The sequence below is a fragment of the Vicia villosa genome, linkage group LG4 (genome assembly GCF_029867415.1).
Source record: "Vicia villosa cultivar HV-30 ecotype Madison, WI linkage group LG4, Vvil1.0, whole genome shotgun sequence".
Lineage (NCBI taxonomy): Eukaryota > Viridiplantae > Streptophyta > Magnoliopsida > Fabales > Fabaceae > Vicia > Vicia villosa.
Window position 1 is genome coordinate 41,729,014 of NC_081183.1, and position 15,357 is coordinate 41,744,370.

Below are 15,357 nucleotides of genomic sequence, written 5' to 3' on the forward strand. Positions count from 1 at the left end.
GTCAAGAAGGAGAAATGTTGTGCAATCTCACCAAAGAGAATACCAATCAAGCAGAAAGATGCTGGATTGATTGCAATACCGTGCACGATAAAAAACAGAACTTTCAAGAAGGTTCTAATTGATTCGGGTGCTAGTGTGAGCATAATACCATTATCTATTTTCAAAAAGCTCGGTATTGAAAAGGTGAGCGAAAGAGGAACATAGTTGAAATTTGTAGATCACACCATGAAGAGGTCATATGGGGTGGCAGAAGATTTATTGGTAGAAATTGACAAATTTGTTTTTCCAGTTGATTTTGAGATAATGGACATCCCTAAAGATGAAGAGACCCCTATTATGCTGGGTCGACCTTTCTTGCGCACTAGTCGGTGCAATGTCGATATTGAAAAAGGTACTCTAACTTTGAAATCTTTTGACGAAGAAATAAATTTGAAAGTGTTAGACACCAAGAAGCAAGGTGAAATTGGAGATAATCAATCTTTAGTTGGAATGATCCACATTGTAGGCGAAAGCAAAAGATTGGAACCAACACCAAAAAAGGTCTCAAGCATAATCTCTCATGTGACAGCGTCTCACATAAAAACTCCAAAGTCCAATCAAGAAATCAAGGAGAGAAAGAAAAAGGAAAATCAAGGTGAGGAGATGGAAGTTAAAAGTGACTTGAGGCACAAAGTGGTCCATCCTTTAAATCTAGATGAGTTCTGGGTTGCGGAAAGGACAAGCAACATGGTGTGGAAGAGGAAGTATCCCCCATAATAGAAGTGAATGGACCTTCAAGCCATGCGAAGTTAAACGAAGTGCTTCGTAGGAGGCAACCCACGGTTTTAATAATGCGGTTTACTTTTTGTTTTGTTTTCAGAAAATAAAAAAAGTGGGTCTCTCCGGTGAAAGCTAGGAAGCGACAACTAGAGTCGCAGTACCCTCTGTGAGTTCACCCTCGTTATCTCAAATTTAAACATTGAGGTCAATGTTTGGTTCAAGTGTGGGGGGGGGGTTATTGCGTTCAGTTTTTAGTTTCGGTTATTTGTGTTTGTTCCTAGTATTTCTATGCTATTATGTCTACCATGTGTTACATATTGATGTGATTTACCGGATGGTTGATGGAATGGTAGTAAATGGATGAAAGATCCAACCCAAGCTTGCACCCCAGGCATCCTTGGAAGTTGATACAACCAAAAATAATTGTTGGACGCAACTTGATGACACCAGACCGAGATTGAAAGTTGGTACACACGAACCGGAAAAGAAGCGGCATCACACGATAAGTACTGTGGATCCAGTAAGCTATACCCAACATGGTGAGAGCACAAAAGCCATAAATATATCATCATGAGAGAGTAGTCAGGTATGACTTTATCACTTTGAATTTGCATAGGTTCTGCTCATATGACACTACATGATGACACACACTGAGGCACGTTGTTTCTGTTTTCCCCTGAGCCTTTCTAGCCTTCTCATGTTTATTTTTATCCATTGTAAACCCCTTTGAGCCTGTATCCCTTGTTTGTGTTAACCACATATATTGACTCCTGGCCAAAAATAAAAAAATTCTAATTTCTTACCCTGCTCAGCATAATTGTTGTAAAGTTGTTGTTATATCGGTGCAAAAATTGTAAGTTTAGGGTAGTACACCTAAAGAATGGCGACTGCGAAAAAAATGAATGAAAAAAAAAGAGAAAATAAAAATGTTGAGACATCAAAATGCCTTAAGAAAAGGAAGAATTCGAATAAGCACTCGCCTAAACAAAGAGACTCATTGATTTATCATACACTCAAAGCAAAAATTGAGTGAAGCAAAAAAAAAAAGAAAAAAGAAATAAGGGTGTGGTTAAATCCTATGATGCTAAAAGAAGCACGAAAACAAGAACAATAACACGAATGCTGAGCCTATAACCCTCGTGTATCCTTTTCCTTGTTAATCTCACTGCACCTAAGCCCCGCTACATCCCAAAGACCTCAAAAAGTGTGTGCAGAGTGTTTGTGTATGAAAGTAGAGTTTATTCAAATTTAAAAGTTGGTATTGCATATCATGACATGTGAGTGAAATTCGTTCTTAACCCCGAGAGAATTGGTGAGAAGTGTGAAAAAGCTTGCAGGCGAAGGAGAACTTTGACGTGGAAGTGAAGCGGGAAACTCTGTTCGTGAAACCGAAAAAATTGACCGGAAAGGTATAAGTTGAGTTGTGAAAAGCATCGGTTGTATTATGGTAAGTGTAAATTCAGGGGTCACCTTTGTTTTGTTCTCTCATGCATTGATTGAGGACAAACAATGAGCTAAGTTTGGGGTTGTGACCGGTCACCAATTCTACATACTTTCCGTCAATTATTTGGTAAAAATCTCTCAGATCAGTAACACTTTAGTTTAGCTTTTTATCATTTTAACTTAGTTATTTCGTATTTTGAGAATTTGTACTTGGTTGATTTTTATTATAATTAGATGCTTTTGAAACCTTGGTTTGGTAGTGTTTTATGATTTCAGATACGAGAGAAAAGTTCCAAAAGAATTAGCACAAGAGCGGAAAAATCATGGCACTCTAGAAATTGTGAAAAAAGGAAGAAACTATGCAAGGAAGTGTGAGGGGCAGAAGCTGACACGGGCACCCGTGTCAATTGACACGCCCGTGTCAATTTGGCTGGGCAAAAAGAGGCAAGAAGCGTGAGGGGCAGAAGAAGCTGACACGGGCTCCCGTGTCAAATGACACGGTCATGTCAGCAGTTACGGACAAATTTTCAGCTTTTTCAGTTTTTGCAAATTTTGACTCATTAATGGCGTTTTTGACATTTTGCATCACTAAAGAACAACCTAACACTATTTAGACCTAGTTTTTGAAAGCATTAGGGTGATCTTTGATCAAATTGAAGTTTTGTTTTCACGTGAAAGAGGAGGAAGCAAGAGTTTGGGAGAAGGGGATCTTCAAGAGCAATAGCAATTGGAGATCAACATAATCCATAATTTTAGTAATGTTTATCATCTCTTTTATTATCTCTTCAGATATTATGATTAGCTAAACCCCCCCCCCCCAATGCTAGGAGGGTGTCCCTGATTATAATTGTAATGACAATTTGTTCTTATTATCAGTAATTTCATGGCTTTTTCATTATCATCTTCTTATATAATGTTCTTAATGCAAACCTATATTGGAAAATAGGGTTTTGATTTATGGTTAACTTTAGGTCGGAAAAACCACCGTTAACGCTTTTATATAAAAATACTTAATTAATATCATCAAAGAATTGAGATATTAAATTGTAACCGTATAACTTCTTATAAAACAAAGGACTTGGTATTCTCTCTATACAGCTAAGGAATTTGGGTATAAAGAGAATAACAAATGGTTTTCTTTAAAGGAATTTTGGAAAACAACTCTCAAAGACGGTGATGATATGATTTAGGATTGATCTGGCTAATATTAAGATTATTGTTATTACACTCGATTTCACACCGCTATCCCTAGCATTATTCTTATCTTTGTTAAATACACCTTATTTAATTTGTGAGTATTTTATTTCGTATTTAAAAAATTTGCAAACAACATTGAAACAAACCTAGGAGTTTTTGTTCAATTGAATTTGTTAAAACACTTAAGTTTCTGCGCAGTCCTCAAGAGATCGACACTGGGGATAACCCCAATTGTTACTACATCAAGAAAATAGTACACTTTCTATAATTTTCCAATCACGCACTAACAGTTTAAAATTCATATATTTTTGGTCCCTATAAAATTATCAAATTTTGTTTTTAGTCCCTATAAAAATTTTGTTTAAAGTTCATATATTTTTAATTACTTTTTTCATTATCTTTTAAATTTTAAAAAATTCATATTTAATTCTTCTCATTTTAAAAAATTCTAAAATTTGGTAAATAAGTATTTTAAAGTATTCTAAACATGTATGAAAAAATTATTCAAAAATTTATTAGTTTAAGGGTAATTAAACAATTTTTAAAATTTTAAAAAATAGCAGGGACTAAAATTGCATGCATAAAATTTTTGTCAGGACCAAAATATATTATTTTTTAATTGGGACTAACTTATATTAAAATTGCATGCTTGATAAGAAATATTATATCTTATATTGCATGCATGATAACTAACTTTTATTACAGTTATTTATCATGCATTTTCTAAATTTTTATTTACGGGATTCCCTGTCACTCTTGGTGCTCTAATTTTTTTTGTTCAGATTGCTATCTATTTGTGCACTTTTGTTTGTGTGGACGAGAATACATCTTCGGGTTGCAACATTGATATAGCAAGAATGATAACCAGAGTCCCTATGTGTTTTCAACTGAAAGAGGTTTTAAAGGTAGTAATTGATAAGGAAGAATTTACATTAATCCTACGGGAAGATGCTTTTGTTCCTGCGAGGATAGCAAAACAGCCTTCTACTTTTAGATTTTCCATATCTTCTTCATCTTTATCTAGTGATGGAGATTCTTGGTCTAAACACGAAGATAGTTGTAATGATGGTGAAGGGTTCGAGAAGCGTAGAGAGGAGAATATAGTGATAGACTCCATAGGGGGAGAAGTGAGACATCAAGGTTTAGGAGGGGAAGTGACTGCTGTAGCTGGTATAGCAGAGAAGGATAGGGAAAAAGAGGCAGAGGTAGACCTGGTGGGCGTTTCGTCCGATGTTGCTTTATTGGCAGCTTTTGAGGCTAAAAATTTGAATAATTTAAAAGGTAAAAGTTAATTTGTCTCTTCCTTTGAATCCGGTCCTTCAGTATCTAAAGTGGCAGATTCCTTGGATGGTCCTTCTCTTTATTCAGAGGATTATTCTACCTCTTTTGAAACAACTATTGCAAATTTCATTAGGAATAAGAAGAAAAGGAAAAAACCTAAAGTTAAAAAGATTGTTTCTTTTGGTGGGCCTTTGAAGAAGTATCAGTCCAGGCCCATTAAGAAAAAAACATTGTAGGCATCTATTAACTCTGTATCGGGTACTGATGACATTGAAGGATTCTCTCAGAGTTTATCTTCCAACTCAAGATATTCATAAGATAAAAAGTTCTAGGTTGGGCTGGTTTTTCCTTCTGTTTGTGTTACTCCGACTGAGTCAGATATCCATAGATGCAATGATCGGATTCTCTCCAATTTCGGAACATTTTCGATGCTAAACTGAGAGGAGCTATATCAGAATTAAGAGTAGTAGTGGGAGAGTCCAGGAGTGATTTTTAGAGAAAATTTGAAGAGATGAATAAAGAAGAATTGAAGACAAAGGTAGGAAGGGAGGTGTTATTAAAATTTTCTTAATGTTAGTGGGTATATATAACATAAGGGAAGGTGGGAGAAGTGTAAAAAGGAAAAGGATCAGTTGCATTATTCAGAAAGAGAAGGCAGACTTGATTATGCTTCAGGAAACTAAGTTAAAGGAGATTTCAGATTCAGTAGCCAGGAGCTTTTGGGGGAAGGAAGACATAGGTTACTCGTTCTCAGTAGCGGATGGTAGGTCTGGGGGTCTTTTGACTATTTGGAAGACTCAATCTGTATCAGTGATCTTTAGCTTCCGTGGTAACGGCTACCTTGGTAATAAGGTTTTATGGAATGGGGAAATTGTTTATATAATAAATGTTTATTTTGATTGATCTATAGGGATGAAACGTATTATGTGGACTGAATTATTGTAGTTAAAACAAAGATATCAAGATGGGGACTGGATTATTGGGGGAAACTTTAACGCAGTTAAGAGAAGGAACGAGAGAGTCGGTATTTCCATGTGTAGGAAAAATGTGGAATAGAGGGAATTCTCGGACTTTATTAAAGTAGCGGTTTAGTGGATGTGCCTTGCAAAGGTAAGAAATTCAGTTGGTTTTGTAGTTATGGGAAATCTAAGAGCCGGATTGATAGATTTCTCGTGTCTAGCAATATTGTTTCCTCTTGAGGAGTGGTGGGTCAATTGATTGGTTCGAGGGACATATTGGATCATTGCCCAGTTTGATTGGTTGTTGATTGACAAGATTGGGGTCCTAAACCGTTTAAATTCAACAATGAGTGTTTTTCCGATAAGAACTTTATTTCTTTTGTAGAGAAGGAGTGGAAGGCTTTGGAGGTTCACGGTAGAGGAGATTTCGTGTTGAAAGAGAAGTTTCGGTTAATTAAAGATAAATTGAAGTGGTGGAACAAATAAGTTTTTGGGATACACGACTTGGAAGTGGAGGAAGGAGTTAGGGTGTTAAACGAGTCGGATGATTTAGAGGTGGTGGATGAGGGGGTCATCAAGGACAAAAAAGAGGCTTGTAAAATAATTTGGTTGAATTTAAAGATAAAGGAGAACATGCTTATTTAAAAGTCTAGATTAAAGTGGTCGAACAATCAGGACTATAATAGGAAAAAATTTCATAGAGTTATGAAGAAGAGGAGGAGGAGGAATCACATTAGCTCTATTTCAACTAGTAGAGGTATTGTGAACTCGCTGAGAAAGGTTAAGGAAGAGGTGAGATGTCATTTCGAAAAAAAGTTTCGTGAGAATTGTAGAGATAGACCTACTATAGATGGAGTTAATATCATTTCTTTGAGTCAAGAGAATAGATTATCCCTTGAGGTCCCTTTCTTGGAGGAAGAAATAAAAGAAGCGATTTGGAGTTGTGATGGCTCAAAAAGTTAAGGGCCGGATGGCTTTTCTCTTCTTTTTATTAAGAGTTGTTGATACTTTCTAAATGAAGATGTTCTATATTGTTTTAAAGACTTCCACTCCGGGGCAGTGCTTTCTAAGTCTATTACCCCGTCTTTCCTTACTCTTATTCCGAAGAAATCTAATCCTTTGGGATTAGATGATTATCGTATGATATGTTTGGTGGGATGCATATACAAAATCATTTCAAAGTTGTTGGCTTGTAGAATTAAGAAGGTTCTTTCCTAGATTATTTCTTATAGTCAAAGCGCCTTCATTCCGGGAAGACAAATGCTTGATGGGGAAGTCGTCGCAAATGAATTAGGGGATTACTTAACAAAGGAAGGAAAAGAGTGTCTCCTTTTCAAAGTGGACTTCGAAAAGGCTTACGATAAGGTTAGTTGGAACTTTCTTAGATATATGATGAGGAGGATGGGTTTGGGGAATGTTTGGATGAATTGGATGAAGGCTTTGATTTTCTCAAGAAAAATGTCGGTTCTAACAAACGGTAGTCCTTCGAAGGAATTTGTGGTGGAAAGGGGATTACACCAAGGAGATCCTATTTCCCCTTTTATTTTTGTCATAGTAGTGGAAGGTTTAAATCTTTTGATAAAAAAGGCGGTGGAAAATGGTGATTTCGCGGGGTGTAACGTAAATAGTAGATGCGTTGTGGACATTTTACAATTTGCGGATGACACGTTGTTGACAGGCGATGGGAGTTGGAAACATCTTTGGGCCATTAAGGCGGTCTTGAGAGGTTTTGAGTTGGTATCGGGTCTTAGTATTAACTTCCAAAAGAGTAAACTTATTGGTTTGAATATTAATCCGCAATTCTTGAATATGGCTACATCTTTTGTTTCTTGCAAGGAGGAATAAAAAGTGTTTAAATTTCTCAGAATTATGATTGGTGCTAATCCTAGAAAGACCGCTTCTTGGAGTCCTTTATTGGATAATATTAGGAAGAGGTTGAATAATTCTAAAGGGAGATCGCTTAGTTTTGGAGGGAGGTTGACTCTTTTAAAATCGGTTCTTAGTAGTTTAGCTATTTTCACTTTGTCTTTTTACAAAGCGCCAAAGAAGATTGTTTTGGAGATTAATAAATTGCAAAGTAATTTTTTGTGGGGGGGATCGGAGGAGAAGAGGAAAATTCATTGGATTAGTTGGAAAGATTCTTGTCTCCCGATAGAGAAGGGTGGTCTCGATATTAGAAGGTTGGAAGAATTTAATAAAGCTCTTCTTTTTAAGTGGAGATGGGGGATTTTGGTAGGTTCTAATTCTTTGTGGTTTCGTATGTTGAAGGCGAGGTATGTAACGCCTGTAAATGTGTTTTTCTGATTAATTGTGATGTTTGCTACATTTTCCTAAATTTTACCGTTTTTGAGTCGAGTCAGTCGGTAAATATTAATTATGCTAATATTTTACTTATTACTTTCCATGTGTGTAATTATTATGTTTTGGGTGTTAATTGGTTAGAATTAATGTTTAGTGACATTTGGGCCAAAATTAGAATTAATGAGAGTTAAGAGGGGGATAATGAGAAGTAGAGAAATAGAAAGAGATATAGAGAGAAAAAGTGATATTTTGAGATATTTTGGGAAAGAAAGAAAGAGAGCTTGTGAAGAGAAGAGAAAGAAGAGAAAAACAAAGAGAAGAAGAGAAGTGTAGGAATCCAAACCAAGCTAGAGCCAAGAATCTAACCAAGGTAAGGGGGATGAATCTAGTTTATCTTGATTGTATGGTTCTTATAGTTTTGTGTGTTTTGTTCTTGTTCTTGCTCTTTTCTAAGCTTGATCAACAATGGTAAATTGGGTGTTTTGTGAGTTTTGAAGTTATAAACTTGATTTTGTGGTGTGTATGTGTACTATGATGATAGATATTCCCATGGATCATGTTTGGTTTTCATTTCTCCATGTTTTCTTGCTCATGATGAAATTGTTAGGTTATTGACATTTAGTGAGTGAGCCATGGATCATTGATTGATAGAGTGAATATATGGCATGTATGGGTTGTGTAGGATGTGTAGGGAAGCTTATTTGAGGTTTTGAGAGGATTGGATGGGGTTTTGCAGGTCTGTAGCAGAACTGATTTTTCTAGGTTTACGCAGGTCCGCTGAGCGGAGGGGGTCCGCTGAGCGGAGGTCCTTTTGCAGAAAAATCTCTGTGAAGGTCCGCTGAGCGGAGGTTCTGTATTTTTGTTTGATAACTCCCTGTCTGGGTCCGCTGAGCGGAGCTCAAGCGGACTGTGCGAAATTTTGTTTTCCAAACTTCGTTTTGTTGTATCTTTTGAACCGTAGGTCGTTTCTACGCGCCGTTTGAAGTATTATGAGAACCCTTGAGTATGTTTTATGATAAGGAGGGGTGTGTTGGTGGTTGAATGAATTTTTCATAAATGTATTTTTGTGAAATGATATTTGCTAATCAAGTATGTTTTGACGGTATATGTGTGTTGTGTGAATATGAACGCCTGAGTGGCAATTTTGATGATGTATCCGTGTGGAATAATATAACCGGTGTGATGTAGATATGTGACCGAGTTATATTGTTGTTGTTATTGTTATGTAATTGAGTCGTTTGTATGCACAGCATGACATTTCATTACGTTAATGGCGGAATGCTATTAACAGGTGGCCTGAATTGGCAATTATTACCAGTGGGAGCTTAGTGCTCGGTAAAAAGGTGTATTTGCCCGAGTGGCAAGAGGTCATCAGTGGGGGCTAGATGCTCGATGACGGTTATTCGTAGCTTACTGCTCGACAAAGGTGTATTTTCCTGAGGGAAAGAAGTCCCAGCATAATGCTCGGCAAGGTGTATTTGTCATAATGACAAGGAGGAGTTTTACTCCGGATTTGGTACCACATGCATACGCATAGTCGAGTCTCATTCATCATCGTCAGTCTTTATAATTTATGTTATCATTCATGTACCGCATTACTTATATATTGACTGTGGTTGACTTATTGGATTATCTTGTTATATGATTCTTAATGATATTTGTGGGCATTACTATATTGATCATGCTTTCATTATGAATTATATTCTCACCCTTCTGCCTTAATGTTACCTACTCGTGGGTAATATGCAGGTGATCCGCAAGTGTAGGTGCTCTCTTTGTAGTCGTCCGTTTTGGTGTCGTCCGCTCGTGATACGTAACACCTAGGGGGGATCGAACACTTATTTTGTAGATAATGCTTATAGGATCCTTTTGATGTATATTTGATCCTTTAGATGCATTCGTATTATGTATTTTGGATACCTTCTCACACGGTATATTTTGGAGGAATTTTGTGGATATTTTGTTTACCGATGCATATATATAAGTATGAATACATTCAGGTGTTTATGAGTATCCGTCCTCTTTGATTATTTGTGTTACGCATCTTTTGCGAGTATGTTATGTTTGGTTATGTGGTTACTTAAGTGTAACGCCCTAATTGTTTTTATGAATTTAATTTTTATACTCTGATATTTGTACCTATATGCCTAGGTAGAATTGGGGTGTTACATTAGTGGTATCAGAGCGGGTCGGTCTTGTCCGACCAAGTGTCGTGTCGTTTGGTCTAACAATTCTTGTGTTTTTTTTGGGCTTACTTCTCTTGGTGTTATTGTGAAGTTTAGAGATGGCTGGATGTAATGACGCTGCTATTGCTGCTGCATTGCAAGCTATGGCTGAAGCTATGCATACGGATGCGAATGCAAGGTCTCGGAGTTTAGCGACTTTCCAGAGGGAGAATCCTCATGTGTTTAAGGGAACGCATGACCCCGAGGGAACCTTGACTTGGAAGAAGGAGATGGAGAGGATCTTTCGTGTGATGGATTGCACGCAAGAGCAGAAAGTCAGGTATGGCACTCATCAGTTAGCTGTGGAGGCTGATGATTGGTGGCTGGAGACTTTGGCAAGGTTAGAAGCAACCGGTGAAGAGATTTCCTAGACGGTGTTCAAGAGTGAGTTTTTGAGGAAGTATTATCCGGAGGATGTCCGTGGAAAGAAAGAGACTGAGTTTCTGGCTTTGGTTCAAGGCAGCATGTCTGTGTCTGAATATGCGGCAAAGTTTAATGAACTTGTGAAATTCTACCCGCACTTTGTTGGTGAGGGAGCAGAATTTTCTAAGTGCATTAAGTTCCAGAATGGGTTACGTTCTGATATTAAGAAGGCGGTAGGGTATCAGAAGATTCGGGTGTTTCCAGATTTGGTGGACAGCTGTAGGATTTATGATGAGGATAATAATGCTCATCATAAGGTGATTAATGAAAAGAGGAACAAAGGTCCGCAGAATCGTGGGACGCCGTATGATGGAGGGAAGGGTAAGCAAAAGATGAATTATGGACCAAGGTTTAGTGGGGGAGATGCTCCTGCTAAGATTGTATGTTTTAAGTGTGGTAAACCTGGCCACAAAAGTAATGTCTGCAATGGTGACACGAGGAAATATTTCAAGTGTGGGAGGGCAGGACATTTGTCATCCGACTGTACGTTCAAGGGAATAGTGTGTTTTAATTGTGGTGAAGAGGGACACATGAGCGGTCAATGTCAGAAGAAGAAAGTTCAAGCTGGTGGGAAGGTGTTTGCTTTGGCTGGAACTCAGACGGATAAGGGTGATCGACTGATCAGAGGTACTTGTTTTATTAATGGCGTTTCTTTAATTGCTATTATTGATACGGGTGCTTCCCATTGTTTTATAGCCGATGATTGTGTTAAAAGATTAGGTCTTGTTTTATCTGACCTGGGTGGTGAGATGGTTATCGATTTACCAGCAATGGGGTCGGTGACTACTTCTTTAGTTTGTAAGAATTGTCCGGTATCAATCTTCGGTAAGGACTTTACTGTTGATTTGATTTGTTTGTCGATGAACGAGTTAGACGTGGTTCTGGGAATGGATTGGTTGATGAATAATCGTGTCCATATCGATTGTTATCATAAGTTGGTGAGGTTTCCATTTCTTGAGAAGGATGTGGAATTTGATGTCTTATCTACCAAGGAGTTGAATCGACTGTTAGAAGATGGGGCACAATTGTTTGGTGTGTTTGCATCGTTGACTGTGGAGAGTCGAGCTGCAGTTGGGGATTTTCCAATAGTGCGAGAATTTCCCAAAGTGTTGCCTGAAGACTTTTCTGATGTGCCGCCAAAGAGAGAGGTGGAGTTTTCCATAAATCTAGTTCCTGGTATGAGGCCTGTTTCTATGGCGCCATATAGAATGTCGGCATCAGAGTTAGTGGAATTAAAGAAACAATTGGAAGAGTTGCTAGCAAAACATTTTGTGAGGCCTAGTGTTTCACCATGGGGAGCTCCAGTTTTGTTGGTAAAGAAGAAGGATGGAAGCATGAGGTTGTGTATTGATTATCGCCAGTTGAACAAGGTGACGATTAAGAATAAGTATCCGCTTCCTAGGATTGACGACTTGATGGATCAGTTGGTGGGAGCCAGTGTGTTTAGCAAGATTGATTTAAGATCTGGTTACCATCAGATTCGGGTGAAGGAGGAAGATATTCAGAAGACTGCGTTAGGACTCGGTACGGGCATTATGAGTTTTTGGTGATGCCGTTCGGAGTTTTTAATGCACCTGGTGTGTTTATGGAGTATATGAATCGCATATTCCATGATCAGTTGGATAAGTTTGTTGTGGTCTTCATAGATGACATCTTGATTTATTCTAAGTCTCCGGAAGAGCATGAGAAGCATTTGTGTGTTGTGCTACAGGTTTTGAGGGAGAAGCAGTTGTATGCTAAGTTATCCAAGTGCGAGTTCTGGTTATCAGAGGTGAGTTTTCTTGGTCATGTGATTTCAGGTAACGGGATTGCAGTGGATCCATCCAAGGTAGATGCGGTGCTACAATGGGAGGTTCCGAGATCGGTTACTGAGATCAGAAGCTTCTTAGGTTTGGCGGGTTATTACCGAAGATTCATAGAAGGCTTTTCGAAGTTGGCACTTCCGTTAACTCAGCTTACTTGCAAGGGTAAGGCGTTTATTTGGGACATAGTTTGTGAAAGGAATTTTGAAGAGTTGAAGAGAAGGTTGACTTCAGCTCCGGTTTTGGTTTTACCTGATCCTGAGGAACCGTTTGTGGTGTATTGTGATGAATCGCATATGGGGTTAGGTGGTGTTTTGATGCAGGAAGGTAAGGTGGTGGCTTACGCTTTGAGGCAGTTAAGGATTCATGAGAAGAATTATCCCACTCATGATCTAGAGTTAGCTGCGGTGGTTTTTGCATTAAAGATTTGGAGGCATTATCTCTACGGTGCAAGGTTCGAGGTCTTTAGTGATCATAAGAGTTTGAAATACTTATTTGATCAGAAAGAGTTGAACAGGAGACAACGTAGGTGGTTGGAATTCTTGAAGGACTATGACTTTAGCTTGAATTACCATCCTGGTAAAGCTAATGTGGTTGCCGATGCTTTGAGTCAGAAATATTTGCATATGTCCGCTATGATGGCGGAGGAGTGGGAACTTTTGGAGCAGTTTCATGATCTTAGTTTAGTATGTGAATTGACGCCAGGTAGTGTGAAGATGGGTATGTTGAAAGTGACGAATGATTTTCTGTCGACCGTTAGCGAGAGACAGAAAATGGATGTGAAACTTGTTGATTTGTTTATGGTGGCAAATCAAAGTGATGATGGCGACTTCAAAGTGGATGGTCAGGGTGTTTTGAGATTCCGTGGTCGAATTTGTGTACCTGATGATTCCGAGCTGAAAAAGATGATTTTAGAGGAAGGTCACAGAAGCAGTTTGAGGATTCATCCGGGAGCCAATAAGATGTATCAGGATTTGAAGAAGATCTTTTGGTGGTCTGGTTTGAAAAGGGATGTGGCTCAGTTTGTGTATGCGTGTTTGGTATGTCAGAAGTCGAAAGTGGAGCATCAGCGTCCTGCAGGGTTGTTGCAACCGTTGGATATTCCAGAGTGGAAATGGGATAGTATTTCTATGGACTTTGTGACGAGTTTACCAAATACTGTGAGAGGTTTCGATGCGGTTTGGGTGATTGCTGATAGGTTGACAAAGTCTGCTCACTTTATTCCTATTAACATCACTTTTCCAGTTGCGAAGTTGGCTGAGATTTATATCAAGGTGATTGTGAAACTACATGGTATACCGTTGAGTATTGTGTCGGATAGAGATCCAAGGTTCACATCAGATTTTTGGAAAGGTTTGCAAGAGGCTCTAGGTTCTAAGTTGAGGTTGAGTTCGGCTTATCATCCTCAGACAGACGGTCAGACCGAAAGGACTATTCAATCGTTAGAAGACTTGTTGAGGGCATGTGTTCTAGAGAAGGGAGGTTCGTGGGATACTTATCTTCCGTTGATAGAATTCACTTACAACAACAGTTTTCATTCTAGTATCGGAATGGCACCTTTTGAAGCGCTATATGGTCGTAAGTGTAGAACTCCATTGTGTTGGTTTGAATCGGGCGAGAGTGTGGTACTCGGACCTGAAATAGTAAGAGAGACTACAGAGAAGGTGAAATTTATTCGTGAGAAGATGAGAAGTTCACAGAGTAGGCAAAAGAGTTATCATGACAAGCGAAGGAAAGATTTGGAATTCCAAGCCGGTGATCATGTATTCTTAAGAGTTACACCTATGACTGGTGTTGGACGAGCTTTGAAATCGAGGAAGCTTACTCCGCGTTTTATTGGTCCTTATCAGATATCGGAGCGAGTTGGCAAAGTTGCGTATCGGGTGGCGTTACCGCCAAGTCTTGCTAATCTGCACGATGTATTCCATGTGTCTCAGTTGAGGAGATACATTGCGGATCCGTCCCATGTGATTCAGATGGATGATGTGCAAGTGCGTGAGAACCTAACGGTTGAGACGATGCCGGTGCGTATTGAGGATCGTGAGACTAAGACTCTGCGAGGCAAGGAGATCGTCTTGGTGAAAGTCGTATGGTTAAGTGCGGCAGGTGAGAGTTTGACCTGGGAGTTGGAGAGCAAGAGGCGAGACTCCTATCCTGAGTTGTTTGTAGCAGGTAATCTTTATTTTCGAGGACGAAAATCTTTTAAGTGGGGGAGAGTTGTAACGCCCGTAAATGTGTTTTTCTGATTAATTGTGATGTTTGCTACATTTTCCTAAATTTTACCGTTTTTGAGTCGAGTCAGTCGATAAATATTAATTATGCTAATATTTTACTTATTACTTTCCATGTGTGTAATTATTATGTTTTGGGTGTTAATTGGTTAGAATTAATGTTTAGTGACATTTGGGCCAAAATTAGAATTAAGGAGAGTTAAGAGGGGGATAATGAGAAGTAGAGAAATAGAAAGAGATATAGAGAGAAAAAGAGATATTTTGAGATATTTTGGGAAAGAAAGAAAGAGAGCTTGTGAAGAGAAGAGAAAGAAGAGAAAAACAAAGAGAAGAAGAGAAGTGTAGGAATCCAAACCAAGCTAGAGCCAAGAATCTAACCAAGGTAAGGGGGGTGAATCTAGTTTATCTTGATTGTATGGTTCTTATAGTTTTGTGTGTTTTATTCTTGTTCTTGCTCTTTTCTAAGATTGATCAACAATGGTAAATTGGGTGTTTTGTGAGTTTTGAAGTTATAAACTTGATTTTGTGGTGTGTATGTGTACTATGATGATAGATATTCCCATGGATCATGTTTGGTTTTCATTTCTCCATGTTTTCTTGCTCATGATGAAATTGTTAGGTTATTGACATTTAGTGAGTGAGCCATGGATCATTGATTGATAGAGTGAATATATGGCATGTATGGGTTGTGTAGGATGTGTAGGGAAGTTATTTGAGGTTTTGAGAGGATTGGATG

General features: G+C 38.4%; 2 protein-coding genes across 2 annotated transcripts; both read left to right on the top strand.

The window, feature by feature from the left end:
• Positions 1-6,344: 6,344 nt before the first annotated feature.
• Positions 6,345-6,857, top strand: LOC131597111 (uncharacterized). Its single transcript, XM_058869824.1, has 2 exons — positions 6,345-6,597; positions 6,682-6,857. The coding sequence occupies exons 1-2, from the start codon at positions 6,345-6,347 to the stop codon at positions 6,855-6,857; spliced, it is 429 nt and encodes a 142-aa protein (XP_058725807.1).
• A 42-nt stretch (positions 6,858-6,899) lies between these two features.
• LOC131597112 (uncharacterized mitochondrial protein AtMg01250-like) lies at positions 6,900-7,484 on the top strand. The gene has a single exon (XM_058869825.1). The coding sequence runs from the start codon at positions 6,900-6,902 to the stop codon at positions 7,482-7,484; it is 585 nt and encodes a 194-aa protein (XP_058725808.1).
• Positions 7,485-15,357: the final 7,873 nt, after the last annotated feature.

What these genes read in the sequence shown, in the direction of transcription:
- LOC131597111 (XM_058869824.1), top strand. Translation starts at nt 6,345, where the DNA reads ATGAAGAAGAGGAGGAGGAGGAATCACATTAGCTCTATTTCAACTAGT. An exon ending in GAGTTGTGATGGCTCAAAAA is followed by an intron (nt 6,598 to 6,681) that starts GTTAAGGGCCGG and finishes ATTGTTTTAAAG; the next exon opens with ACTTCCACTCCGGGGCAGTG.
- LOC131597112 (XM_058869825.1), top strand. Translation starts at nt 6,900, where the DNA reads ATGCTTGATGGGGAAGTCGTCGCAAATGAATTAGGGGATTACTTAACA.